General features: G+C 39.5%; 1 protein-coding gene and 1 pseudogene across 5 annotated transcripts in view; both read right to left on the reverse strand.

The window, feature by feature from the left end:
* Positions 1-5,316: 5,316 nt before the first annotated feature.
* On the reverse strand, positions 5,317-5,832 carry LOC100977647 (Golgi apparatus membrane protein TVP23 homolog B-like; annotated as a pseudogene).
* Positions 5,833-21,523: 15,691 nt separating this feature from the next.
* GABRA5 (gamma-aminobutyric acid type A receptor subunit alpha5) overlaps positions 21,524-27,711 on the reverse strand; it is an 82,974-nt gene continuing 76,786 nt past the window's right edge. For all 5 annotated transcript variants that reach the window (XM_003828059.5, XM_034938410.3, XM_003828058.5 and 2 more), the window contains 2 exons: positions 27,299-27,510; positions 21,524-22,794 (listed from right to left, as the gene is read on the reverse strand). In XM_003828059.5, coding sequence (XP_003828107.3) covers positions 22,495-22,794; positions 27,299-27,510 — 512 coding nt within the window. In that variant the 3' untranslated portion in view covers positions 21,524-22,494. The remainder of the gene's footprint in view (positions 22,795-27,298; positions 27,511-27,711) is intronic.

Genomic DNA, 27,711 nt, shown 5'->3' on the forward strand with positions numbered 1-27,711 from the left:
CGAGGTTTGAATGGACTCGGAGTTTGAGGCCAGGAAGGGGGCGGAGCTCCGAGGGGGAGGGGAGGCTGGGGATCCCGCAGGGAGCCTGAAGAAAGGTCCCCGGGGTTGGCACCTTGAGAGCGAGCCCGCGGTCCGCCTTCCTCCAGCCATTTCTACCCCAGTGCAGGTTTCCTCCAGCGCTCCCTGACCTCCCGTGCCCGCCGTCGCCCGGGGTTGAGACGGTTTGCCAAAAGCAGCCCTTCCATCGCACTCTTCGTGCTAAGTCCGCTGAACTCCTAGGCACTGATAAGATTCTGTGCTTGGAAAGGTGGCTTTCTGCGGGAATATTTGGGGAAAAAGCACCCCAGATTTATGCCTTTCTTACAGAAAAGAGAGACTAACACATAGCAATAAACAGTAGAGGTGGAAAGGCATGTTAAAGGTAGGAGCTAGAAAAATCCTAAGGCAAGAAGCCAAAGACGTTCCGTTTGGTGGAAGCATGAGGTGCGCCTCATTCCATGTATTTTCATATTCCAAAAACCGAAAATGGCATTTACGCTTTCATTTGTCATAATCATTCAGAAAGTTAGTCTTGCACCATGTAAGTATTGCAATCTCAACAGTGTAGTAAATCCACTAGGAATTTTACATTTCTATCATCCCCAAAAAGTTCTTAGAAAATGTTTTATAACTGCTATTCATAGAATTATGTAAGGGTGTGATAACTGTTTCTTTAATATTGTCAAATAGCTTTGTTCGGCCAGGCACAGTGGCCCAAGCCGGTAACCCCGGCACTTTGGGAGTCCGAGGCAGGCGGATCACTTGACCCCAGGAGTTCGAGACCAGCCTAGGCAATGTGCAAAAACCCTGTCTCTACAAAAAATAGTAAAGAATTAGCTGGGCATGGTGGCATGGGCCTGTATTCCTCTGGTGTGTTCCCCCTTGTTTCTGGATAGGCATGAAGTGGAGGGGAGTGCAGTTGTTAATGACAATATTGTTTTTCAACAATGGAGCTGTCATCTCCCTGGCATCACCTTTCTGTCTCTGTGAGGTGCTGAACTCACCCAGCTCCCCCCCTTTCCAGGACTCTTTCTGGCATTCTCATCCTCCTCTGCCCAGCACATCCCTCCTACTTAGGTGCACATGCCCTATAAGGTCCCCTCTTTGATGAAGACTCTGATGCTCCTGCATTCTTCCACTTCCAACACCTGTACCACTCCTTTAGGCTTCAGGGGAATATGAGCCTTTATCATACTCTGCCCTAATCTCTAATTTTCTGTACCAAAATCTGAGCACTTTAAAAATCAATTAGATGATGATTTATTGTTCCTTCATTGCTTATGTCGTCTCCACATAAGAGACTTGAGTCTCACTCTATCGCCCAGGCTGGAGTGCAGTAGTGTCATCTGGACTCACTGCAATCTCTACCTCCCGGGTTCAAGTGATTCTCGTGCCTCATCCTCCTGAGTAGCTGGGATTACAGGCACACACCACCACGCCTGGCTAATTTTTGTATTTTTAGTAAAGATAGGGTTTCACCATGTTGGCCAGGCCCTTCTGCAACTCCTGACTTCAAGTCATCTGCTCACCTCGGCCTCCCAAAGTGCTGAGATTACAGGCATGAGCCACCACGCCTGAGTGTGCTGCAAGAATGCTGCAAATAGAAACAATTCTTTTGTGTTTCCCTTCTTAACACAGTAATAGAAACATAAGTAAAAATAACCATCTGACATTGATCACATAACAGGGGCCAGGGCCGACAGGAAGGCTTTACATTGATTAACTCATTTTAACTCTCACATCATTATTTCCGTTTCGCATATAGAGAAAAAGCACAGAGAAGTTAAGTCGCTTACCCCAAGATCACACAGCTAGTAGGCGAGGACTGGGGGTTAAAAGCCAGGCAGCTGGCTCCAATGTTTCATTCCTAATCACTATACCATACTGTCTGCCTGAGTAGGTGCTCAGCTGACATTTGTTGTTGGGCTAGTTGATGAAAGTTTTGGACTCCTTACCATATTATTTATTTTTTGAGCATGAGTTAAAATACTCACAAGTTGTTTATAATAGAAATAGACTGTTACTTGAGTGATTTTGTAAAATATCAGTAAACAAGAAGTGTCCTGAGATTTGTTTGTTGTTATTATTATTTTTACAATTCAATCAGTGAACAAGAAAACGCAATATTGTTTTTACATCCCTGTGTTCTTTATTCTTCTCCTTTCTTGCATATTTCAACGTGCTATTATGAATGAATGCAAGATGATCCCCTCTGGCCTTTGGAATGCTTCGCTTTATTTATTAGATTGAGTAGGTCAACTTGATACGTCTGAACATTTTCTCTTGGAAAGCCCCTCCCCTCTCCCTGGAACGAGATTTTGTTTTTTAAAGCTAAATGAGCTGAAAGGTTGGGGAAAAATCAAAGCAAGCTTTCTAGGCGTTAAGTGTGAAAGCAAAATGCAAGGTTAAGAATCTTCAAAGGAGAAGCCACAGGCTTTCATGTCGCTGCCTTGCCCCGGTTGACCTGCGGGGGATGCTCTGCGGAGCATGCGCAGTGCGCACTCTCCAAGCCGCCTCAGCCTCACCATTTTCAGCCCGGGAGAAGCGGGCGGGATTTACACTTTCTCCCCCTAGCTCGCGGGAATAGAAACGGAAATAAAAAGTAAGTGAAAGCGAGCGCCACCAGAAGACTGGCTCTTAGTCCTAAGAGGTTAGGGTAACGAATCGGTTCTCACAACCGAAGCGCAGACGTGGCGGTAATGACGGAACAGCTCCAGCCTGGCGCGCTGCTTTGCTCCTGGCTTGGCGCTGGGTCCTCGGCTCCGGAGGTTCTGGGGAAGACCTGGGCTGCCCGCGCAGCTGCGGGTTGGACTGCACCTCGGCGGGGGCGGCGGGACCCTAGCAGCGTTGCCAGGAAGCGCCTTTCAGATCCCGCGGTGGCGCGCTGCGCCCCGCAGGCCGCGGAGCCACCCCGCTACCCACGCGCCCTTCAGCGCGCATCCGCTGCTCCGTGGTTGCCCCAGGTTCTGCTTTGAGAAACATCTCTCCCACTCCCAAAACTGTACTTCTGGGTTACATGATGTTTCGTGGTTTTATATTTTGAAAAAGCGCCTTTCCCTTGTCAATCAAAACGGTACTATCAAGGGATAATGCACACACAACAAAAATGCACCGATCTTAAAAGTATGGCTCAGTGAACTATTTCGCATGTGTATACCACATGTATATGAATAGCATATGTATAGCATCTGGATTATTATATATAACAAATATATAATTATGTAATTCCCAGTGGCTGGGCCATCTTCAAGTCAGTGCCGACACTGGGTAACCAACTATTCAGGCTTTGGCCACAGAAGCCTGGTTTTGCCTAGTCTTGCACCTCGCATAGATGTGGTCATGCAGTATTATCCACTTAGCCTCCGGCTTCTCTCACTCAGTGCAGTGTCTGTGAGATGTACCCTTATTGCTACATTACCAGTCATTCATTACTTTTTACTGCTGTGCATGATAGTTCATTGTGTGAATACACCACACGTTATTTATTTGTTCCTATGCCAATGGATTTTTGGGTTTGAAACTTTGGGATGTTATGAATAAAGCTAACATGAATATTCTTGTCTTTTGATGGACATATGTGTTCATTTCTCTTGGTTATCTGACTGAAAATAGAATATCCAGATCACAAGGAAGGCATGCGTTTCATGATTATAAATATTACTACAGAGATTTCTAAAGCAGTTATATTCATCACGCATTGGCCATGTATGAGTTCTGGTGTATACCCTTGATGAAATGTGGCCTTGCCATTATTTTTGTCACCATTCTGATATTTCTTTTTTTTTTTTTTTTCTATTAGACGGAGTCTCGCTCTGTCACCAGGCTGGAGTGCAGTGGCGCGATCCCGGCTCACTGCAACCTCCGCCTCCCGGGTTCGAGCAATCCTCCTGCCTCAGCCTCCCGAGTAGCTGGGACTACAGGCGCACGTCACCAGACCCAGCTAATTTTTTTGTATTTTTAATAGAGACGGGGTTTCATCATATTGGCCAGGATGGTCTTGATCTCTTGACCTCCGTGATCCACCACCTCGGCCCTCCCAAAGTGCTGGGATTGCAGGCATGAGCCACCGCGCCTGGCCTGCCATTCTGGTATTTCATTCTGGTTTTGATTTCATAGAACTTCTTTCAAATTTTTACCAGCCATTGGAATATCTTCTTTTATGAAGTGTCATTTAAGTCTTTTGCCCATTTTAAAACTAGACTGTTGGCTTTCTTTTTATTTGTAGAAGCTCTTTTGAGTTTTCATATTTTTTTGTTTACCATTACATCTATTGCTTTAATAAATACCACCAATATTATACAAATATATGATTTACAATATCCCTATTATAGCAAAGAATAGAGTCATAAAATAAAATGTCTTTTAGGCATGTATTATGCCAAGCATGCAAATTATTGTTCTCATTATGACATAAGAATAATACTCTTTTGGTGACAAAAGATATATTGTATTAGCTCCAAGTCCACTGAAGAGCTTCCAGGAAGTTCTAAAGTAAAATCTGGCCATGTTTTCTATACAATAAACAGAACAGCAACAACTTCTGCTATCCCTTAAGCATAAACTATCCCTTTACATAAACTTAAGTAAATGGCTTGTTACAAATAAAAATAAATAACATTTTAGAAACTAGTTAACATCACTGGCCCAAATGTGGTTTTTACTTTCTTGCGTATGTCTAAGAAATTTCAACATGAAGTATATATTAAAAATTAACAATAATTTCTAAGGTATACATGAGCCAAGCTGCTCACTCTTACTGTGGAAGCAAAACTTACTTCTGAAAGTAATATACAGAAATAATATGTAAACACATAGAGCTTGAGATAGACTAAGAACATCCTTCTGTGTTCTATGGACCAAAATACAAAGGTCTCCATTACATATGTAAATGAACACACTTTCATTAGTTTGGGATATATTGATATTACATGACTGTGTGCATATTTTATGTATACCATAAAACAAATGTTGACAATGTCTTCAGTGACAACATGCATTCTAGCCCCAACTACTGGAAAGGATATAAAACCTTAATAAGAAAACTACTTTGCTTTGCTTTAACTAAAGATTTTAAGTGAAAAACAAAGCCAACATTCCTTGTTGCATCATGGACCGAGGTCTAAAATGTTCAGAGTCAACAATCTGTTTGCTCCCCACTGTAACAAAGCACATAAGCATTCTCTCTCTGTTCACAAAGTCTGATCATCCTCAGTGTTTTGTCTTAAAAACTGCTTTCCAAGTATGAGGGACCCATGCTGGTTACATTCTTTCCATTGCCTATTTACACCTGATGTAGCCATATAGGTTGGCACCTTGTAGTACCACACCCATGATAACCACTGCTAACCACTTTACCCTGAAGGAGATGAGGCCACTGAAGATAAATATCACCCACAGCACTGGACAGGCATTAAGTCCCAACCAAAAGATTTGATTCAGCCTCTGAGACAGTTTTGTCCTCCCGAGAGGATGCCTTTCTGGACTCAAGCACCCAATGGCTCTTTCCATCTTCATCATGTGATTCCAACACCGTAGACCCACCACTAGTCTACCTGTGACATTCGTCACTGCCCTAAAGTCACATGACAAGATAGTTGTCACCATACAAGCAGTAAAGCTGCTGCTGACCAATTTGCAAAGAAGGTAGACCACAATTGCACAGACTTGAAAGAATAGCTGGAAACGTGAGGCCACTGGATATCTGATTTTGGATTGTTTTGTTTTGTTAGTTGTCTCTTCCACATCCAACACTGAAATGTCTTCAGTGTCATCATTACTGTACTGATGCAACATGGTAGCCCTGTGCCGGCCCCCTAATATCACATTTAAAAAATTACTATGGCCTTTTATTTTCTTAATATCTATTATTGTTAGTTCTCTGAATTTGTTCATTTATTTGTTTATTTATTGCTGTTCTAGGTTGTTTGCATCTCCGTATACATCAGCTTTTAAATTTTCCCCCAATTTTTAAAACTGTTCTCTTGGAAGTATTCACAAGTTTACAAATAATGTGTAAAAATAATACTATAAGTTTCTATAATATTATCTAATCTACAGTACATAGTCTAATTTTTCTAACTGATCTAATAATACCTTCAATAGCATTTTTCCCATATAGCCCAGGAACCCATTCAGGATCACACATTTCACTAGTTATTGTGTCCACTTGGTCTGTTTTTAGTCCAGAACAGGTTGTGGCCGTTCTTGATCTTTCACAACACAGTAGTTTCAGTAGACAAAAGTATTTTGTAGAATGTACCTCTGTGTGAGTCTTTCTCATGATCAGATTCAGGCTATGTATTTTGGGAAGAAATATGACATAAGTAATGTTGCTTTTCTTGGTGCGTTATTGTAGGAAACACACTATGTTGGTTTATCTCATTGTGGGTCACACTGATCACTTAGTGAAGCTGGTATCTGCCAGCTTTCTCCACTTTAAAGTTACTTCTTTTTCTTTCTAAATGGCTGACTGTTCTTTGGGGAAATTATTTGAAAATGTTTAACTATCTTAGTTTTAACATGCATTGATGATTCTTGCTTGCTGCTTGTAAAATGGTGATTTTCTAACTTTACTGTTCTACATTTATTAGTTGGTATTATAGGAAGCACTCCTCCTCTTTTTCTAGTGTTACTTTCTGTAGAGACTCATGGTTTCTTGTTTTATTTAATGCACTTTGATCCATTACTGTCATTATTTATTGTTATTCTCAAATCATCCAAGATTTTGACAATAGGAGCCTCTTCAAGCTGACTCCTGTATTTAGCATGTCCCCAATATTTATTGTTTGAGATTTGTCTCAATTTTTTTATCTTTAAAAAATTTAAAATTTTCCCCAGGTGTATTGAGGTATAAGAGACAAACAATACAGTACGTATTGAAGGCACACAAGGGGATGATTCGATATAGGTATACATTGGGAAGTGGTTCCCCTATAAACCAGTTAGCAGAGCCTTCACCTCACATAGTTACCTTTCTTTCCCCGCTCACTTTCTGAAGCAACAGGATTGCCACTCATATTTTCTTTTTCCCTACCCTTGAATTCAAAATTTCCCCTTGGTTCCTTTTAATAGAGAATGATATTTGGAAAACAAATCTAGTTGCTCTGAAGTATTATTGCTTTGAGACCTTTTAGAGGACAGAATGCATAATGTCATATATTATGATATAATAATACTATTTCATTACACACTAGAATTAATGAGTATGAACTTATGTCACCCATAAAATCCTTCCTTGTCTTTGAACTTTCCCTATTTGTAACTCCTTCCATAAGATTCCCAATTTTCAACAAAATTAATATATTTTTTAATTTGCTCAACGTGCAATATACACGATATAGTTTCAGAATTACAGTAACCATGTTACAATGAAAAGAAGACCCCTAGGTTGAGTTCAGAATGTGTTTTCAGATGTTTCTGCTCTCCCCCTTTAAGCTAAGAATACAAGAGAGTAATCAAAATGCTATGCTCAAAAGTTATTTGATTTACTTTTTTTTCTCCAGTGCAGTTATGTTATTAATTTAAAGTGGAGCTGAGTTCATTAGTTTCTATTTGTATTACACTTTAGGGCTTTTCCTCATTATTATGGATTTAATTCTATTTTTGAATATGTGAAATTTTAACATGATCCCAAAAATCCACACTATACAAAATGAAACAAGACATATCAAGAGAAGTGCCATCCCACCCCATTGTTTCTACTTGTTTCTGCCACACAGATACACAGACACCTCCTCTACATAATACATTTCATGAATTTCTGCTTTATTTTTTCTTTTTCCAAAAATAAACAGAAAAATAACTATTTTCTAATTCTACTTCCTTTCTGACATCAAACATCACACGCTATATAAAACTTTTGCATTCTGATTCTTTAACTTCTTCAGTATTGTACCTTGGAAATACACCAGTTAATGCAGCTCTTACTTATCCTTTTTACATAGCTGCATAGTATTCTATTGCATGTAAATATCATAATGTTTAAATTAATGTACTTTGTTGGGGTATTTTCATAGTTTCCAATATTTTGCAAATACATATAATACTGAATCATATAACTTTGTGCATGCCAATTTTTATGCTGTTGAAGGTGTATTTTCAGGGTAAATTTCCAGAAGTCAGATTTCTAGTTCAAAGGGTACATGTGTAATTTTATCATATATTGTCAAATTTCCTTCTCATAGGGAAGTTTTCTCCATTTCTCATTCCCACTATCAATGAAAGAAGACACCTATTTTTCAATAGTCTTGTCAGTAGTGAATTTTCAAATTTGCTAGATTTTACCAAGCTAAGGGGTAAAAAGTGATATCACCACACAGTTCTAATTTGTGTTTTGTTAATTATGAGTATATTGAACATTTAAAAATATTTAGGACCAGCTGGGCGTGGTGGCTCATGCCCGTAATCCCAGCACTTTCAGAGGCTGAGGCAGGCGGATCATGAGGTCAGGAGTTCAAGACCAGCCTGGCCAACGTGGTAAAACCCCATCTGTACTAAAAATACAAAAATTAGCTGGGCGTGGTGGTGGGCGCCTGTAATCCCAGCTACTCAGGAGGCTGAGGCAAGAGAATCATTTGAACCTGGGACGTGGAGGTTGCAGTGAGCTATGATTATGCCATTGCACTCCAGCCTGGGCAACAGGGTGAGACTCCGTCTCAAAAAAAAAAAAAAAAAAAAGAAAAGAAAAAGAAATATTTAGGACCATCTTATATTTTAGCAAATTATCTTTTTTGTCCTTTGCACAATTTTCTATCAAATTTTTTCATATTTTGTCCTCAAATTTTACATGTTACAGGCATTTTTCTGTGGCATAAGTTGCAAATAATTTCTTCCCATTTATCCGTTGTCTTTTGATTTTGGTTATACTTTACTGATCATGAAATTTTTACACCTGTTTCTCTAGTCAAATTTATCAATATTTTTTGCATCTGGATTTGGGGAAATAATTAGAACCTTTCCCGATAACTTTCACCCAAGTTATAAAAGGGTTTGCTCATGAATTATTCTGGTATCTCTATGATTTCATCTTCTACACTTACATCTCTGATCCATTTGAATCACAGTCTTAAGTAATATGTAAAGTATTGATGTAATTTAAATACTTTCCATCTAACCATCCAGGTCTTCCCATACTTATTCAAAAGTTCAACTTTGTCACACTAATTTGAAATACCATAATTACCATATGCTAAGTTTCCATGTATACCTGGATCTATTTTTGTATTTCTTTTCAATAGCTAATTAATGAGTAATCTGCTTGTACCACTGTGTTAATTATAAAGATTTTGTGTGTGTTTTAATATCTGGTTGGGCTACGGCTAGCAGTTCATCTTATTCAGTATTTTCATGTATTCTTGCATATTTTTTCTTCCAAATTAACTTTAATCTCAACATATATAGCTTCAGAAAAAAAATTCATATTTTATTGGGGTTCTATTACATGGATAAGTTAACCGAGGGAGAATCTGCATCTTTATAATATTGAGTTATCCTACACAATAACAATGATTACATTTTCTGTTTGTTCATAAGTACTTCTCATCGGGTTTTCATACTTCTTACTAAGTTCATTTGTGAGAATATTATCTATCTTTCTGATACTATTTTAAATGGTATTTTCTCTTCCAGTGTCCTCTGATTGCTTACTAATCATGAATATAAGCATTTCTATTATTTTATGTAATTTTTATATCCTCCTTGCTTTCTGAATTCTCTTAATATTGTGTTAGTTTTATCACTGGTTCTCCAGTGTTTTCCAGTTTTACTATCATATTATCTGCAAGCAGAAATAGATGTACTTCATCATACCCAATTTTCATGCCCCTAATAAATGTCTTGTGTCTAACTGCAGTGGCTAATGCCTTCTGTAAAAATGATAAAGGCAGGAGATAATAGGCACACTCTTCCTATTCCAGATCATCCTGGAAAGGTCTCTTGTGGAGGCAGACAGACTGACAGAAGGAGAAAACAGAGGAGATGCCCATACCTTACTATTTTCAGGGTTTCTATAAAAAAATCAAGAATGGGTGTTGAAACTTGTCAGACCCAATGGGGAGCATCAATGGAGAGAAATATTTCTTCTCCACAGTAAATTATATTATTGAATTTCTTTCTATTGAATCATTCTTCTACTCCTAAAACTAAATTTGTAAGTTTTCCTTAATTTTGTATGTTTTGGAAAAATTTATTTGGCATCAGACTGGCATGATCTTTATATGTTTGGTAGAATTTTCCTGTAAAGGCACCTGGGCCCTTTGTCTCTCTCTCTTTCTCTCTCTCCCTCTGTGTGTGTGTGCGCGCGCGCGTGTGTGTGTGTGTGTGTGTGTGTGTGTGTGTGTGTTGGCGAGTAAAAGTTCCTTGGTAATTTTCTCTTTTTTCCATAGCAAATGGCCCCCTTAAGCATTCTATCTATAATGGGGTCAATTTCAGTAGTAAAATATATTTCCCCAAGAAATTCTCCAATATGTATATGTTCTAAATTTTTTGAATAAAGGTGGGTAAGTCATCTGTTATGACTTTCATTTTTACTGTGTCATTTCTTATTTTATTTATATTCCCCATTTTTTCTTAAATGGTTTGTGTATTTCATTTTATTAATCACTAGAGTTTTGATTCATTCATTACATCTCTTGTTTTTATATTATCTATCTGATCAAATTCTGCTTTTATCTTTATTTTATTTACTTTGTGCTTTCTTTTGGTTTATTTCTAGTTTTTGAGTGGGAAGTTAGTTCAGTTTCTTATATTTTTTATTGATATTGATATATGCTTAACAATATGAATGTTCTTCTAATATGCTTTAAAAGTATCTCATAAACTTTTAAAATCAAGTATTATTCTTTTTTAGTTTATAATTCCACTTTTTAAAAATTGAGAAATAATAATTGGACATATATTTAGGATAAAATGTGATGTTCCATTTGTATACACATTGTAAAAAGGTTGAATCAAGCTCATTAGCCTATCTACTACCTCACCTGCTGATCATGTTTTGCAGTAAGAACATTTAAAAACTATTTTAGCAGTTTTAAAATAGTCAATACATTATTATTAACTACGGTCACCATGCTGTGCAATAGATCACTAAAACTTTATTTCTCCTCTCCGAAACTTTGCACCCTTTGATGAACATCTCCCCCTTCCCTACCCTCACCCCTACCCTCTGGTAATGGCCGTTCTACTCTCAGCTTCTATGAATTTGTCTCTTTTAGGTTCCATATATAAGTGAAAACAAGCAGTATTTGCCTTTCTCCACGTGGCTTACTTGAGTTAACATAATGTCCTTTAGGTTCATTCATGTTGTTGCAAATGACAGAGTTTCCTTCTTTTAAAGACTGTGTAGTATTCCACTATGTATATAGACAACATTTTTCAATCCATTTATCCACTAATGGACACTTAGGTTGCATTCATTTTTTGGCTGTTGAAATAATGCTGCAGTGAACATGGAAGTGCAGCGAGCTCTTTGACAGACTGATTTCAGTTTCTTTGCATATATACCCAGAAGTAAGATTGCTGGATGATGTTGTAATTTTATTTTTCATTTTTTCAGGAGCTTCCGTACTGTTTTCCCAAAATAGCTGTACTAAGTAACATTACTACCCACAGTGTACCAGGGTTCCCTTTTCTCCACCTCCTAACACTTGTTATCTTTTGTCTTTTTGATAATACTCATTCTAACAGGTGTAAATGATATCTTGTTGTTTTAATTTGAATTTCCTTGATAATGAGAGATGTTGAGCATTTTTTTCATGTATCTGTTGCTCATTTGTGTGTCTTCTTTTGAGAAATGTCTGTTCAAGTCCTTTGTTGATTTTTTAATCCGGTTATTTGTTTTGTTGCTATCGAAGTGTTTGAGTTCCTTATATATTTTCAATATTAACTCCTATAGAAAATATTTGAGGTGGGTGTGGTGGCTGAGGCCTGTAATGCTGGGAAGGCTTCCAAGGTGGGTGAATCACTTGAAGCCAGGAGTTCAAGACCAGCCTGGCCAACATGGTGAAACCCCATCTCTACTAAAAATATAAAAATTAGCCAGGTGTGGTGGCGTGCACCTATAGTCCCGGCTACTTGGGAGGCTGAGGCAGGAGAATGGCTTGAACCAGGGAGGCAGAGGTTGCAGTGAGCCGATACTATGCCACTGCATTCCAGCCTGGGTGACAGAGCAAGACTCTGTCTCAAAAAAAAAAAAAAAAAAAAAAGAAAGAAAGAAAGAAAATATTTTATTTGCAAATATTTTCTCCCAGTCCATATGTTTTATCTTTACTCTGCTAGTTTTTTCCTTTGCTGTGCAGAGGCTTTTTAGTATGATACAATCCCATTTGTCTATTTTTGCTTTTCATTGCCTGTGCTTTGGGGTCCTATCCAAAAAATTATTGCCCAGACCAATGTCACAGAGCAATTCCCTTAAATTTTCTTGTACTGTATACAATGAAGGCCATATATGACAAGCCCATAGCTAACATCATACTCAATAGTGAAAAGTTCAAAGCTTTTCCTCTAAGTTCATAAATAAGATGCGGATGCTCACTCTTATCACCTCTATTCAGTATAATTCCGGAAGTTCTAGCCATAGCAATTAAGCAAGTAAAGGCATCCAAAAAGTAAAAGAAGAAATAAAATTGTCTTTTTTATTAAAGATTTTCTATGTAGAAAACCCAAAAGACTCCACCAAAAGGTGTTAGAACTGATAAATAAATTCAGGGAAGTTACAGGATACAAAATCAACATAAAAAATCAGTAGCATATCTATACACTAACAACAGACTATCCTAAAATAAGTAATGAAACAATCCCATTTACAGTGCCATCATAAAATAAAATAAAATAAAATACTTAGGAGTAAATTTAATCAAAGAGGTGAATGATCTGTATACTGAAATCTATAAAACATTAATGAAAGAAATTATGAATAACACAAATAAAAGGAAAGATGTCCTATGTCCATGGATTGGAGGAATTAATATTATTTAGATCTCCATACTACCCAAAGCCATCAAAGATTCAATGCAATCCCTATCAAAATTCCAATGATTTTTTTATAGAAATAGAAAAAAATTCTAAAATTTTTATGGAAACACAACAGATCCCGCATAATCAAAGGAATCTTGAACAAAAAGAATGAAGCTGGAGGCATCATATTACCTGATTTCAAAATACATTGCAAGACTACAGTAATTTAAGCAGTATGGCACTCACATAAGAACAGATACATAGACCAGTGGCTAGAGATAGAGATAGAGAGCCCAAGAATATACTCACACAAGTACAGTCAATAAATTTTCCATGAAGATATCAAGAACACACAATGAGGAAAGGACAGTCTCTGCAATATATTGTGTTGGAAAAACTAGAAGCCACATGTAGAGGAATGAAATTGGGCTCTTATTTCACACTATGCACAAAAATCAACTCAAAGTAGATGAAAGACTTAAACGTAAGACCTGAAACTATAAAACCATTAAAAGAAAATATAGGGGAAAACTTTTGCTACATTAGTCTGAGCAATGATTTCTTGTGTGTCATAAATTTTTATGTGTAATTTTAAATTAAATTTGACTTTTCGAAATCTTATGACATTTTAAAATCTTTATTTTCATCCTTTTGTTATTAAATAGAAGAAATTTTAAATTTCTAGTTGGAAGATACTTTTTTTAAAAGCTGTTTTCATTTGCAATATTATTACTTATGACCAAAGTGTTATTTTATAACATTTTTATATTATTGGCCTGCATGGTGGCTTATGCCTGTTATCAAGCACTTTGGGAGGCTGAGGTGGGTGGATCGCTTGAGGGCAGGAATTTGAGACCAGCCTGGGCAATGTAGTAAAACCCTGTCTCTACCAAAATAAAAAAACTGGCCAGTTTCATGACCTGGTCTCAAAAAATATACATATATATAATGTCTATATTATGAATGTACCAATATTTTTAATATTGATATATGACCCAGCATGTGATTAATTTTGTAGATTTTTCATGTGTACTTGAGAATGATAAATGCTTGAGGTGATGGATGCCCCATTTACTCTTAAATGATTACTATGCACTGAATGCCTGTATCAAAATATCTCATATACCCCATAAATATATACACACACTATGCCTAATACCAATACAAATGTGAAAGATAAAATAGGAATGGGGCATGGTAGAATTTAAGACTAATTCATTGGAAAATAAAGTGCATGTTTCTTACAATGACCCAATTAAAATTGGTCTAACAGAGGCATTGCAAACTCAAAGGCCTACAGGGTGAGGCAGGCTTCACACTGGAGATGACTAAAGTATGGATTGGATGAGAACTATATGATGGATTCCTTGCTAAAGGCAGGATGAGCACAGGTTCTAATTTGCTCAAGAGTATTTTAATTTATGCCTGTTGTTCTGATGTAATTATTATCGTTAGGATTCTTAAAAGTGTCCTGGTTTGAAAAATAGATTCCTAATTTAATTCCATTGTTTTTTGAGAACATACTTTGTATGATCTCAATCTCTTTAAAATTATTAAGACTTGGTTGGGCACAGTGGCTTATGCCTTTAATCCTAGCACTTTGGGAAGCTGAGGCAGGTGGATTTCTTGAGCTCAGGAGTTCAAGACCAGACTGAGCAATATAGTGAGACCCTGTCTCTACAAAAATAAAAATTAAAAAATCAGCTGGGTGTGGTGGTGCATGCCTGTAGTCACTTGAGCCTGGGAGGTCAAGGCTGCAGTAAGCCCTGATCATGCCACTGCACTCCAGCCTGGGTGACAGAGAACAACCCTGACTCAAAAAAAATAAAAATAAAAATAAAATTATTAAGCCTTGTATTATTGCATTAAAAAATGCTCTATTCTGGAGAATGGCCTTGAAAAGGATATGTATTCTGCTGCTGTTGGGTGCAGTGTTCCTTAGATGTCAGCAGATCAAGTTGGTTGATAGTGTTGTTCTGGCCTTCTACATCCTGGCTGATTCTGCATCTTGTTGTCCTACCAACTATTAAGAGTGGAGAATAAAGTTTCCAACTACTATTGTTGCACTGTTTATTTCCCCTTTGAATTCCATCAGTTTTTGCTTCATATATTTTGGGCTCTGTTGTTAGGTACACAGATACATATCTGTTTTTAATTGTTATATATTCCAGATAAATTAACTGTTCTACCATTATAAAATGTCCTTCTTTGTCTCTAGTAATATTATCTGTATTAAAGTAATTTTTTCTGATATTTGTATAGTCATTCTAGCAGTCTTTCAGTTACTGTCTGCATAGTATATCTTTTCCATCCTTTTACTTTCCACTTATTTGTGTCTTTGAATCTAGAACATACCTCTTATTGAAACTATATGGTTATGTCCTTTTTAATTAATCCAGTCTGACATTCTCTGCCTTTTGATTGGACTGTGTAATGCATTTTCATTTAATTATTGATGTGGTTGAATTTATAGCTGCTATTTTGCTCTTTGTTTTCTTTTGTGTTATTTTCTAGTACACTATTTTAATTTCTTTGGATTGTTCACTACCTTTTCTTTTACTTATTTTTTGTGGCTGCTCTGGGGATTAAATATGCATCCTACCTTAAAACAATTTAGTGCTGATTATTACTAACTTAATTTCAAAAGTACATAGAAATTTCCTTCCAATATCATGACTTGTCCTTCTCCAAGGTGATAGTATTGTTATACAAATTATGCTTATAAACTCAACAATATAGCTTCATAATTATTGTTTCATACAATTGTCTTTTAAATTGGTTGAAAGAAGAAAGAGTAAAAACTTTATTTACATTTTATATTTACCCATGTAATTTCCTTTATGGTGATCTTCCTTTCCTTGTGTGAGTTCAAGTTAACATTGATTTATCATTCCTATATACCTTAAAAGACTTCCTTTGGTATTTCTTGTAGAGTAGGGCTGCTATAAATGTATTGTCTCCATTTTTATTTACCTGGGCATGTCTTTATTTCACTTGCCGTTTTGAAGGGTAATTTTGCTCAATATAGAAGTTTTGGTTGATGGTGGGGGGTTCCCTGCTTTGTTTCAGCACTTTGAATATATTGTCTCACTACCTTCTGGCCTCCATGGTTTTTTATGAGAAGTCAGCTGTTATTCTTATTGAGGATCCTTGTATATGATGAGTCTCTTCTCTCTTGCTTTCAAGATTCTCCCTCTGTCTTTGGCTTTCAACAGAACAATTACGTTGTGTCCAGGTGTGTATCTCTTTAAGCTTACTATATTAAGACTTAGTTGAGCCTCTTAGAAGTGTAAATTAATGTTTTTAATAAATTATGGGAAGTTCAACCATTATTTCTTATTATTATATATTATATTATTTATTCTTATTATTATTAAATAGCTGATTTAAAGTCTATTTACTAAATCCAACTTCTGGGCACCTTGAGGGCCAGCCAGTATCTTTTGATGGTTTTGTTTCTTGTATACAGGCTGCACATCCCAATTTCTTTGCATGCCTCCTAATATAATAAACTGGAAACACTAGCCATATATTTTAATACCATTGAAATCTAATCATCCCTTTCTCCCACTATTTATTGTTGTTGTATTTTGTTGTTGTTGGGGTTAGGCTTTGTTTGTTTACTTTCCTGGACCAGTATGCTAGTGTTTGCATTCCCTATACTGAAGTCTCTGTCTGTTTTCATTTTTAGTCCTGGCTTTATAGGGGTCACCCATATGTCAGCATAGCTTAGGGCAGCCAATGATCGGTCTTTAGTTTTCTTGAATGCTTTATGGTAATACGTTTTTCACCCTTTGCTGTGAGGATCTGTGTGTAGTTTGGAGCATGCTTTCAAAGTTTAGGCAGATTAAGTCTTCCTTGTCTTTCACTTTTTGCTTTCATGGGACATCAAGGTCAGCCAGGGATGAGTAAGTAACTAAGACTCTCTCTGCTCTTTCTTGACTGTTCACACGACCCTGCACATACACACAGGCTTTCAGATCCTCAGGAATATGTCTGAGATTTTTATAGTCCACTGTGAACTAGATCTGATTCCCCAGATCTTCCTTTTACATGTTTGGCTGGTGTCTTTCTTGCCTTAGCTGGCATCACTGTCTTGAAGGCTTCAGAGTTCACCTTCCTCAAGTGATGCTGATCATCATTATCATCAACAATGCTTTGGGAATAAAACTTTCCCATGGAGCTCCAAGTTGGGTCAAATAGTGGCAAAACTCTGGGGATGGGGCATTTTGTAGAGTTCCAAATTAAATCATCCCCCTCTGGTGGCAACAAGGCTTCTGGTCTTCATGGTACCATGCCAAGGAGCTGAGAGGGATATAGGCAAATCTCTAAGTTAAAATGGCGTAGACCTCACTGTTCTTATTGAAGTTCAGTACTGTTTCTTCAGTAAACACTTTTAATTTGTTGTATGCCTTTGATTTTATTTCCAGAGTTCTGAAATGTCTGCTTTTATATAATCTTGCCAGCGTTTTCATTGCTTTTTGTGGAGAGAGGATTTACGGAGGACCTCAATCCACCACTATGCAAGTCTCATGTCTGGATGATAAATTTACGTGCTCACCCGACCTAAAGGAGCAGCCTGTCACTCAAGCCCAGACAATTGTCACCTTGTGGGATCATGTTCCTCGTGTTGTTAGGTCAACTATGGATAGGTTTACACAAATCTTTGAAATTCTTATTTTATAAATTCTTAAGAAAGGATTTCCTTTGGGTGGAATATTACCACCAATTTGCAATCCCTACCTGAAGGAGTTTCATCAAATCCAGTCCACCCACTTATCAGGATTCATTTCTTCAGTCAGTTCACATTCATCTAGCTCCTGCTACAGGCCTGGAATAATACTGGCTGGTAGGGAGACAATGATAGCATCGTGAAGAATGTAGAATAAATTGGATTTAAATGAGCATATTGGATCAATTAGAGCTCACTTCAAATTTTTCCTTCTGAGGTCTTACATTGCAAAATAGAGTGCCTGATCCTTGGGTTATCTGATTTTCAATCTGAACTCAGAAAAGTTAAGTAAACATTTCTTCAGACTTTTTTTTCCTTAAATATCTCTTCAGACTTTTATATTAGGGAAATTGTGAAGAGTAAATATTTTTCAAATTACAAGTTTCCATAAAGAACCCACACTCATTTCAAAACAGGCTACAGAGCATTTGAATTTAGAGTAGAGATAGTCTATTTAAAATGACAGTGAAAAACAGATAATCATGTAAATCTTTGATGAAATGAACCTTTTTGCAGACTTCAAAATCATTACCTTATATCACTGCAAACCTGGCAAGTAATTTCAGTGATCAGAGTAATTCATATTCAAATGCTCAACGTGTTTGCTCAGGGCACTGATTGTCCCAGATGTGCTAGTATATGGTAAAAAGACATTAAGACTAATTTTTAAATATTTAAAATACTGTTTTCACTGAGTAAACTGTGGAATTTCCAATTTTCCAAAGAAAAGGTTCTTTTTGATTTGAAGTTAGTTCTTACAATGAAGGATGATGTTGATTGAAGACTCAGGGTCACAGTCAGTTATGCTTTCTCTTGAGGCAGATCCCTCCCAAGGCAGTCACATCATCATTCAGGTGGGAGCTCGGGAGGAACAATCACATCAAGATCCTTGGCTCTAGTCAATCAGTGCTCCTCTCTCTCTCTCTCTTTCTCTCTCTCTCTCTCCTTGAAGGGTAGTTGGGGGGAGTGCTACCCTAACACAGGTCCATTCCATCAGGAGAGGTTTTGAAGATCACAGAAGCACACCCTTCTTTATATAAGAAGGGGCAAACTTAAAGATGATGTTTTCAGTGCAAAAAAGTGCAAAAAAAAAACAAAAAAAAAGTTTCTCTAGGGCATTGTTTATAGATAATCACTCAACCAGGGCTTGAAGCAAGATTTTCCATTTTAGGTTATATTTTTGTTCTAAATCAACTTCCATCTGGAAGCAATCGCATGGTATTGTGAGCCCTGGGTTAGAAATTATGAGGACTAAGATCTAGGCTTGCATGTCCTCCTAACTTTTGATACGATTCTGAGCCAATGGATTAACCTCTTTGGGCTGCAGTATCCCTGTTTATAAAATAGAGGTTACTCATTTAGTGTACCTGCTTCTCATAATTTGTCCTGTAAACTAAGAGTGTCTGACTGAGACAGGTCTTCATCAATTTAGGAAGTTTATTTTGCCAAGTTTATGGATATACGCATGACACGGCCTCAGGAGGTTCTGACAACATGTGCCCAAGGTGGTTGGGGCACAGCTTGGTTTTATACATGTTTGGGAAACAGGAGACATCAAACAATATATGTAAGATGTACACTGGTTTGGTCCAGAAAGGTGGTACAACTCGAAGCGGGGAGAGGGCTTCCAGGTCATAGGTAGACAGCCTGGTTTAGTGAACCAGTAAAGCAAAGGAAGCAATCAGATATCCATTTGTCTCATGTGAGCAGAGGGATGATTTTGGGTTTTGCCTGTCCTTTGTCCACAAGGAACTTCTTTGTGGGCAAATTGTGAGGGAGGTATGTAGCTTCTTATCTTTGTAGCTATCTTATTTAGGAATAAAATGGGAGGCAGCTTTGCCTGAGATAGTTCCCAGTTTCACTTTTCCCTTGCTTTAGTGATTTTGGGGTCTTGAGATTTATTTTCTTTTCACAGTCCCATGAGAGACATAAAGCATTATTTCTAAGACATGAGAAGGACAAGTAGGTCAGAAGATTTACAACCTCCTTGTCAATCTTCAACAGAGGATGTTTGCTGTGCTATTTTAAGTTTGATAGTTACTCCAGAGGCATTTGAACCCAATTTTTTGTATACAGACACATACTTTGAGGCCAACATTAGTCAAGGCTTTTCCTGGATAGGTCTTTAGATTCCAGAGAAAGTACAGAAGTAATACTGATTAAAAACATATTAGAATATTCTCTCTATTTGTGGTGATGTCAAAAGATATTTAAATATCCTTGCTCTAAAAGTATGGTACTGTAATTTATAATTATTTTCAGAACTTTTTATTTCTTGCCTTGTTATCATTATCCCCAAGGTGATTCTTATTATGTTCTCATTAAAAATAACAAATGCTGAAATATCTACAATACAAAATCAGAAAGTAGAAAGCTAATGTGACCTTTTTCACTAAATATTCATCAGAATTAAGGTTCAGCAGCTTGTAAATGTGGTAGGCATATCTTCAAACTGGAGCTCATTGGAGGTTTTCTGTAATGAAGGCTAGAACTTGTCAAGAAAGTTACTGACACCTGATATGGAAAACATCGTTTTCTACTGTGGCAGGGATTTGAGTTACACACAATGTACGTATTTGTCCACACTCAGCAAAGGTGCCGTTAATACTTGTGTATTTCACACTAAAAATTTTGCTTCAAATGAATAAAGCAGTAAGCTAGTATTGGACTCTAGTTATAATGACATGCATGCTGACATATGGAGTGGGAAATGCATTGCCATCTGAAATTTATTTTGAAATGTAGCAAAAAAAAGAGATAGATTGAGGATGGGTGTATTGATGGACAGATAGAGGGAGAGATGACAGGTGGTGAGGACACCTGTTGCTTACTCTTCTATCGATGGATTGAGATGTTTAAAGAGGGTGTTTATGCATGTAGCCATTTGGACATAATTTACAGTATATTTTTCTCCAAACCACAGCACAAAGCTAAACTCTACAGACTATAGGAGAGGAATGTAACTATATAGTATACGAAAACAGGATCTTCTATTGAGCCTTAAGTTTGTTTTTTGTTTTTTTGTTTTTTTTTTGGCTGGGATTTTTGCTGTGGTATAATAGAAAACACTCTCATTATACAAATATCATCATTATTTATAATAGGGAAATGCTTCTTCATGTGCGCACTGAAGAGGATCTTTTCTGCTGGTCTTTACCCTTCCATTTGTGAGATCCTAAAACCAGTTAATGAAGGGGCAACGCAGGAGTTCAGGACTAGCCTGGGCAACATAGTGAGACCCCTGTCTCTATGAAAAATTTAAAAATTAGCCAGGCATGGTGGTGCATGCCTGTAGTCCCAGCTACTTAGGGGTCTGAGGTGGGAGAATTGCTTTAGCCTATGAGGTTGAGGCTACAGTGAGCCATTATTGAGCCACTGCATGCCAGTCTGGGCAACAGAGCAAGACCCTGTCCCAAAAAAAAAGTGGGGTGGGACGGGGGGATAATGAAATCTTCCCATATGTAAAGAACCAAGTAGTCACCATGCCCACAACAAACACCCACCTTGAAACACACTCAGAGAAGACTCTATCAAGTAGAGGCCCAAGCGACACTGCACCACTGAGAAATTTGTGATGGACTATACCTGCTTTTAGCTGTCTACCCTCGCTGTGGTTTAAGTAAGTTTTCTCTCCAGGTGCTACTCTGTGGAATTAGGTTGGACCAGAGACAAGCCACCAAGTAAACGTTTTGTTTTGTTTTGATTCGTTCCCAAGCAATTTCACGATGGGTTCCATTTATGCCACTTTCAGGAAATGAGTCCACCAAAACATGAAATTAAAAAAAAAAAGAATCCTATATGTCCACAAGATCAGTTCATTTTTTATTTTTTAATGAACATTTAAGATTCATATACAAAAGCTGACAGAGCAGTAAGTCCAGTCATGAAATACATACAAGGAAATAAAATGGAAAATAACTCAATTACAATTTCTCACCACTGAAGCACTACACGCTGGCTGTAGGGAGAGGTGGTCAGTGTTTCAGAGACAGCGATCACATGGGCCAAGTGCTGAGAATGTCATCAAAACACTGTTTGTTTTAACATCTCCTTTCCTTTCTTGGCTATTGTTCAGGTAGTGGGTGGTGTGGGGTAAGAAATGTTTCTTTTTCTTCCCAAAAAATTTAAGCAGTTAATTTTTTTTCCTCAGGGAAATATTTTGTGTATCTAACATATGATGTATTTCTGTTATTAATCTGTCTGCATAAAAGTTTGCCTATTCTATTTCTTCGTGTAAGATCATGCAGTACTTTCCTAATTTCAGAACAGTAAGAATTATCAAAGGCAATTCATTTTGTACATAAATGTCCAAGTTTCCTCATAATGGAAAACGTGCTCTTTATGATCTCTGTTTCTCGCAATATAGTTGGTCAACTAATAATCATGGAGAGTTTCCTAAAATATTTATTCACTGGGAAAATTTGTATGAAATGACATTTGAAGTATAAAAAACATTGTTAGGTAACACTTGAAGCAGTTAAAAATATACGTATCTTGTTTGTAAACTATCAGCGTATGATACTGGGCATCTGAGTGTCAGTCATCGTATCCTGTTTTTCCAGAAAGTTGTTTGCTTGAATTATCAATGGGACATCTTGGAAACATCTGAAGTTACATATAGAAACATCAAGGCAATATTATTTGTACATATTATTAAACATGCAAAAATTTCCTGATAGTGCTCACATATGGAGAGTCCCTGTGAGCAAGACCTCTCCTTGGTACCATTTTGCTGGAAGTATGGCTGTCTTGGAGTTTGGGAGTGTGGCCGGTTATTTTGGAGAGGCGGCTCCTTTTATCACCGGCTCCCTATTCAAATACGTTGCCCAGTAAACTAAGTTGAAAGTGCCGAACAAGACTGGGAATACGATTCGGGACATTTTGTCAATTTTGCTGATACTGTTGTAAGTCTTTTTGCTTTCAGAAGTCTTCTCTTCAGAGGGTTTTACTGAGACTGAGGTTGTATTCGAGGTCCCTGCTGGGGTCTGTTCCTTCGGAATGTTTGGGGGGTGAGACATCTTCCCAGTTGTAAAAGCGTTTGTTGACTTATTTAGTATGACTTCACGCTTTTTCTGCAAAATATAATACGAATGTAAGGACACGCCATTTGCAGGCAACGGTCAGCTCACCTTGGAGTTCTAAAGGTATACCTCTCAAAAGAGAGAAACACCTGTTTAGCCTGGGAGAGGGCCCTCCTCCACTGATGTCGCCAGGTAGCCTGCAGACAGCGCACACATGAGAGCTATGATTGCTATTAAAGTCTGGCAATCCCACAACGGGATACATTCCCAGAGGAATACAGATCATTCTACCATAAAGACACATGCATGAGAATGTTCACTGCAACACTATTCACAATAGCAAAGACATGGAATCAACCTAAATGCCCATCAATGACAGACTGGATAAAGAAAGTGTGGTACATATACACCATGGAATGGTGCAGCCATAAAAAAGAATGATAAAAAGAATGAGATCCTGTCTTTTGCAGGAACATGGATGGAGCTGGAGGCCATTATCTTTAGCAAACTAACACAGAAACAGAAAACCAAATACCACATGTTCTTACTTACAAGTGGAAGCTGAATGATGAGAACTCATGAACACAAAGAGAGGAACAACAGACATTGGGGTGGAAGGTGGGGAGGGGGAAGAGGAGCAGAAAAATAACTATTAGATACTAGGCTTAGTACTTGGGTGACAAAATGATCTGTATAACAAACTCCCATGACATGAGTTACCTATACAACAAACCTGCACATGTACCTCTGAACCTAAAATAAAAGAAAAAAAATAAAGTCTGGCATTTCTCAAGATCTTGCCATAAACGGAATTAGGACTTGCCCCCTGCAAGGCAGCCATCGCTTCTTTACCTTCAAGTGCACCAGCGGGAGGGAATACGGTGTGTGGATATAAGGGAAGCCCTAAGATGTGGCCTGCCGGGAAGGAGGAAAGGATGCGATTAAACATCATGGTACAGAATGCATTCTTTTGGGAAGGTATCTTCCACCCAGCACAAGGCTTTTGAGAATCACCCATATTGCTGTGTATATCAGTCGTCCCCTCCTTTTTATGGCTGAGTGACCTACCTTTGCATGAATGTGCCACCGTTTGTTTACTATCCTATCGATGGACACCTGGGCTTTCTAATCTTAACTCTTATGGATTAAGCAGCTATGAACATTCTTGTATACATTTTTTGTGAATATTTTTTTTTGGATATAAAATTCTAAACAGGTAAGTTACATTATGGTGGAAGAAATAAAAATAGTGGATATGTTTGGAGAGGTGGGGTCAAGCACTGCCTGGGAAGAGGCATGGTGAGCTTTCTGGAGGCTGGTGATGTCCTCTACTGTGGCAGGGATTTGAGTTACACACAATGTCCATATTTGTCCACACTCAGCAAAGGTGCTGTTAGTACTTGTGCGTTTCACACTACAAATTTTGCTTCAAAGGAATAAAACAGTAAGCTAGTATTGGACTCTAGTTATAATGACATGCATGCTGACATATGGAGTGGGAAATGCATTGCCATCTGAAATTTATTTTGAAATGTAGCAAAAAAACAGATAAATTGAGGATGGGTGTATTGATGGACAGATAGAGAGGTGACAGGTGGTGAGGACACAGGCATACGTAAGTGTTAACAGCAGACAGGTTTTCACTGTAAACCTCTTTAAACATTGCTGTGTGTTTAAAAATGTGCACAATAAAATGTTAGACAACCTGTGTTCCACTACTAAAGTAATATAGTCTCATTAATTAAAACTTGAAAAACACAAGAGAGTGAAGAAAATAAGTCAACCATTAAGAATAAAGAAAAGATAAAAAGCAGAAAGCCCAAGCGTGGAGCAGGCGTCAGGGGAAACAGGTGAAACAGGTGAACCAAAACCAGGCCAGGGGCAGGGGCATGAGGACCCCCTGGGGAAACCGTGCAGGAGCTTGAGGGAGGCGGGCCACACCTCGGAAATGCGATGGCAGTTTTGCCGTCCCCGCCTTCCCCACCATCACTGAGAGCTCATGCAGATCTGCCAGAAGAAATCCATACATGTGAGTTACTGCTTAGAATGGTTCTGTCTCTGGGTAGAACCAAGTGAAGGGCAAGCCCTTTAGAAGATACTGCTCTGTCCTGAGGGTGTGCGTTTTTACTGGGAAGGAATGTGCAGCGGGGGTGGGGGCGGGTGGCAGGGAGCACCCGCCTGGGACTCAGCATAGTCACAGCGCTGGTGGTGATTTACACGCGCCCTGGAATCCGCCTTGCCAGAAGGACGTGCTCCCCAGCTGCAGGCAGTGTGGCCAGGTGTCAGATCTTCTGGCAGCCTGAGTTGCAGAGGGCTGTCTGGCCAGAGTCAGGCCCTTCCTGGGGAAATCAGACACATCTGGTGGGCAGCGAGGCAGGAGTCTAAAGCCCTGGCCACATCCCTGACATGAGGCAACTCCACTGGGCATCAGCTCACACTCCCCAGCGGGTTAGCCTGGGCTTTGCTGGGCCTGCATCATGGTTCAATTTCTTCCTCTCTGAATCTCACTGCCTCCTGTTTCCTTTCCCAAATGTTCACTCCTAAAAACTGCCTTACACCCCAAACTCTGACCCAATGTTTGCTTCTGGAGATCCCAACTTGGAACGATGGTGAACACAGTCTATTTTTTTAAAGTCCTCTCTACTTCCATGGAACAGTTTACTCGAGTAGGCTGACACCAGGCTGTGGTATTCACGCTCGTGGCCGGTGTCTGACCGCGGGGTGTGCAGCCTGCATGCCTGCAGATGCACCATGGCTTCCAGCACGCAGAGCCTTCCTGGCAGCAGGGGTGGAACCCCCAGCGCCATTGCCTTCCCAGGAACGAGTCTTAACATTCCACAAGCCAGCTTGAGGCACGCGGCTTATTCTAGAAGACCCTTTCTCTCCTCGGATTAGACAATGCGGGTCACTTTCATCCTCTCTCCTCCCTCCAACCCTCCATTCAGAATTCAGATCTATGGTGATTAGATCAGCCGCCACAGGAGGCAGAGCGGACATGGTGATTGACAGTGTTGGCGACACCCAACAAGAACACCCAGCCACAGGTGTGCTCTCTCCATTCACCCGGGGGCTCACGTTCCTCCTAGACTCACAGGCATAAGCACAACAACCTCAGTGACTGCCAGGGACTTCCGGCTCCTCCCTGACCTCAGACCAGGCTCCAGCCCACTATCCATCATGCACCATCTATGTCCCAGGCAGGTGACAAACAAGCACCTTCCAGCAACACAGTGCAGGGTGTTGGGAAGCCCCGTCTCCCCAGACTCCATTCTCGTTCCTACCTGCACAGCACCTTCTCTGGACCCCTGGTCTGCAGGAACAAGTTCAAACGTGTCGGCCAAGAACCTCTATCGTCTGAGAACAGCCTGCTCCCAGCCCCCCAGTCCCTATCACCCAGTGCAGTCAGATCACTCCTGTCCCTCCTCTCAGCCCTCAAAGCATACCCGTGCCCGAGGCCCTTCCTCCGGTTTCCCCTTTCCTCCCTTCATGAGAGCACCCAGAATGGGTCCTGCCAGGCCTTCCTCCAACCCGGGAGCTAGGCTTGGAAGTGGGGCTTCTATGCTGAAACTACAGCGGGGGAGGGGCTCCTGGCACTTGGAAATAGTGAAGGCCCAACGGCGAGGTCAGGCCAGAGCTCCTGACAGCAGAGTCAAACCCTCAGAGCAAGCACAGGGCTGTGGATGGGATGGAAGCAGGTCTCCCAGGGGAACCAGGGCCTCCTGCTCTGCTGTAACTGGCTTGAGGCCCCTGGCTGGGAGGTCGGACTTATACTTCGAGGCCTCTCTAACGCCTTCCAGGACTCCCTTCATGCTGATTTTCCAAAGGACAGATTAAGTTTTACTTTCAGGTCGCCCTGATGGCTCTGACCTCCTGTTCTCTCCATACAGAGATTTGTGTGTTTGTTTTCTGTGTGGTGAAATTAGCCGTTCACCACATGCTGCTTTATTTACTGTCCACGAATGTTATTCTTATCTCCCCAAGGAAACAGTGCAGCTTGGAATAACATTTTTTCTTCAAATGTTCTTAAGATTTGGGCATAAATCAACCTTTAAATACTTGGTGGTTCTTTGCTTTGAACAGAGTAATGCTTTCACAACAATTTATGTGCCTGGTGTAAGGGGGTTCAATCATGCACTCGGTGGGGCTTGGGTGTGCTTTGCTGAGGAACACCTTCCATTACATTGGTGCCCCCTTCTCGACCTGAGGGCCACCTGAAGAGGACACCCTGCATGGTGAAATGAGATAAAATGAGCGTAAGAACAGATTCCACAACTAAAACCAGACAAGTCGTCCCTCAAGATGCAGGAGTTACTTCTGCCAAAATAATAGGCTTGAATATAAATAGGCCCAAGCCATTCACACCCCATCGCCTTTTGCTGGAGTGAAAGTTGGACCTGTTGTCAGTAAGACTTGGTGAGGGCCTTGAATATGAGGAAAGGAGCATTTGGGGGCTGGCGGGTAGGAAGGAGCAGCACCTTGTCTCATGTTTGGATAGAATCAGGCACACTTTCTCTGTCAAGGGGACCTGGAAGAAAGGAGGAGAAATAGTCAGTACCTTGATCTTGGCTGCTTCCAAGGCTTTTTTGCCATCCCAGGCCCAGCCTCTCTTGGTAAAGTAATTGACCGTGGCAAACTCTATCAGCGCCGAGAAGACGAAGGCATAGCACACGGCTATGAACCAGTCCATGGCGGTGGCGTAGGCCACTTTGGGCAGAGAGTTCCTGGCGCTGATGCTGAGGGTCGTCATGGTCAGCACCGTGGTGACCCCTGCGGGGGTCAGGCAGGGCAGAGTGAAAAATGGAAACAGGGGTCAGTGCTGGCACCCAGGACCCCAGTACAACACGCCCAAAGTGATAGACACAAAGGGGACTAGTGATTTTTATTTTTATCTTGAGACAGAGTCTTGCTTTGTCGCCCAGGCTGGAGTGCAGTGGCACGATCTCGGCTCACTGCAAGCTCTGCCTCCCT

Source organism: Pan paniscus, chromosome 16, assembly GCF_029289425.2.
Source record: "Pan paniscus chromosome 16, NHGRI_mPanPan1-v2.0_pri, whole genome shotgun sequence".
Classification (NCBI taxonomy): domain Eukaryota; kingdom Metazoa; phylum Chordata; class Mammalia; order Primates; family Hominidae; genus Pan; species Pan paniscus.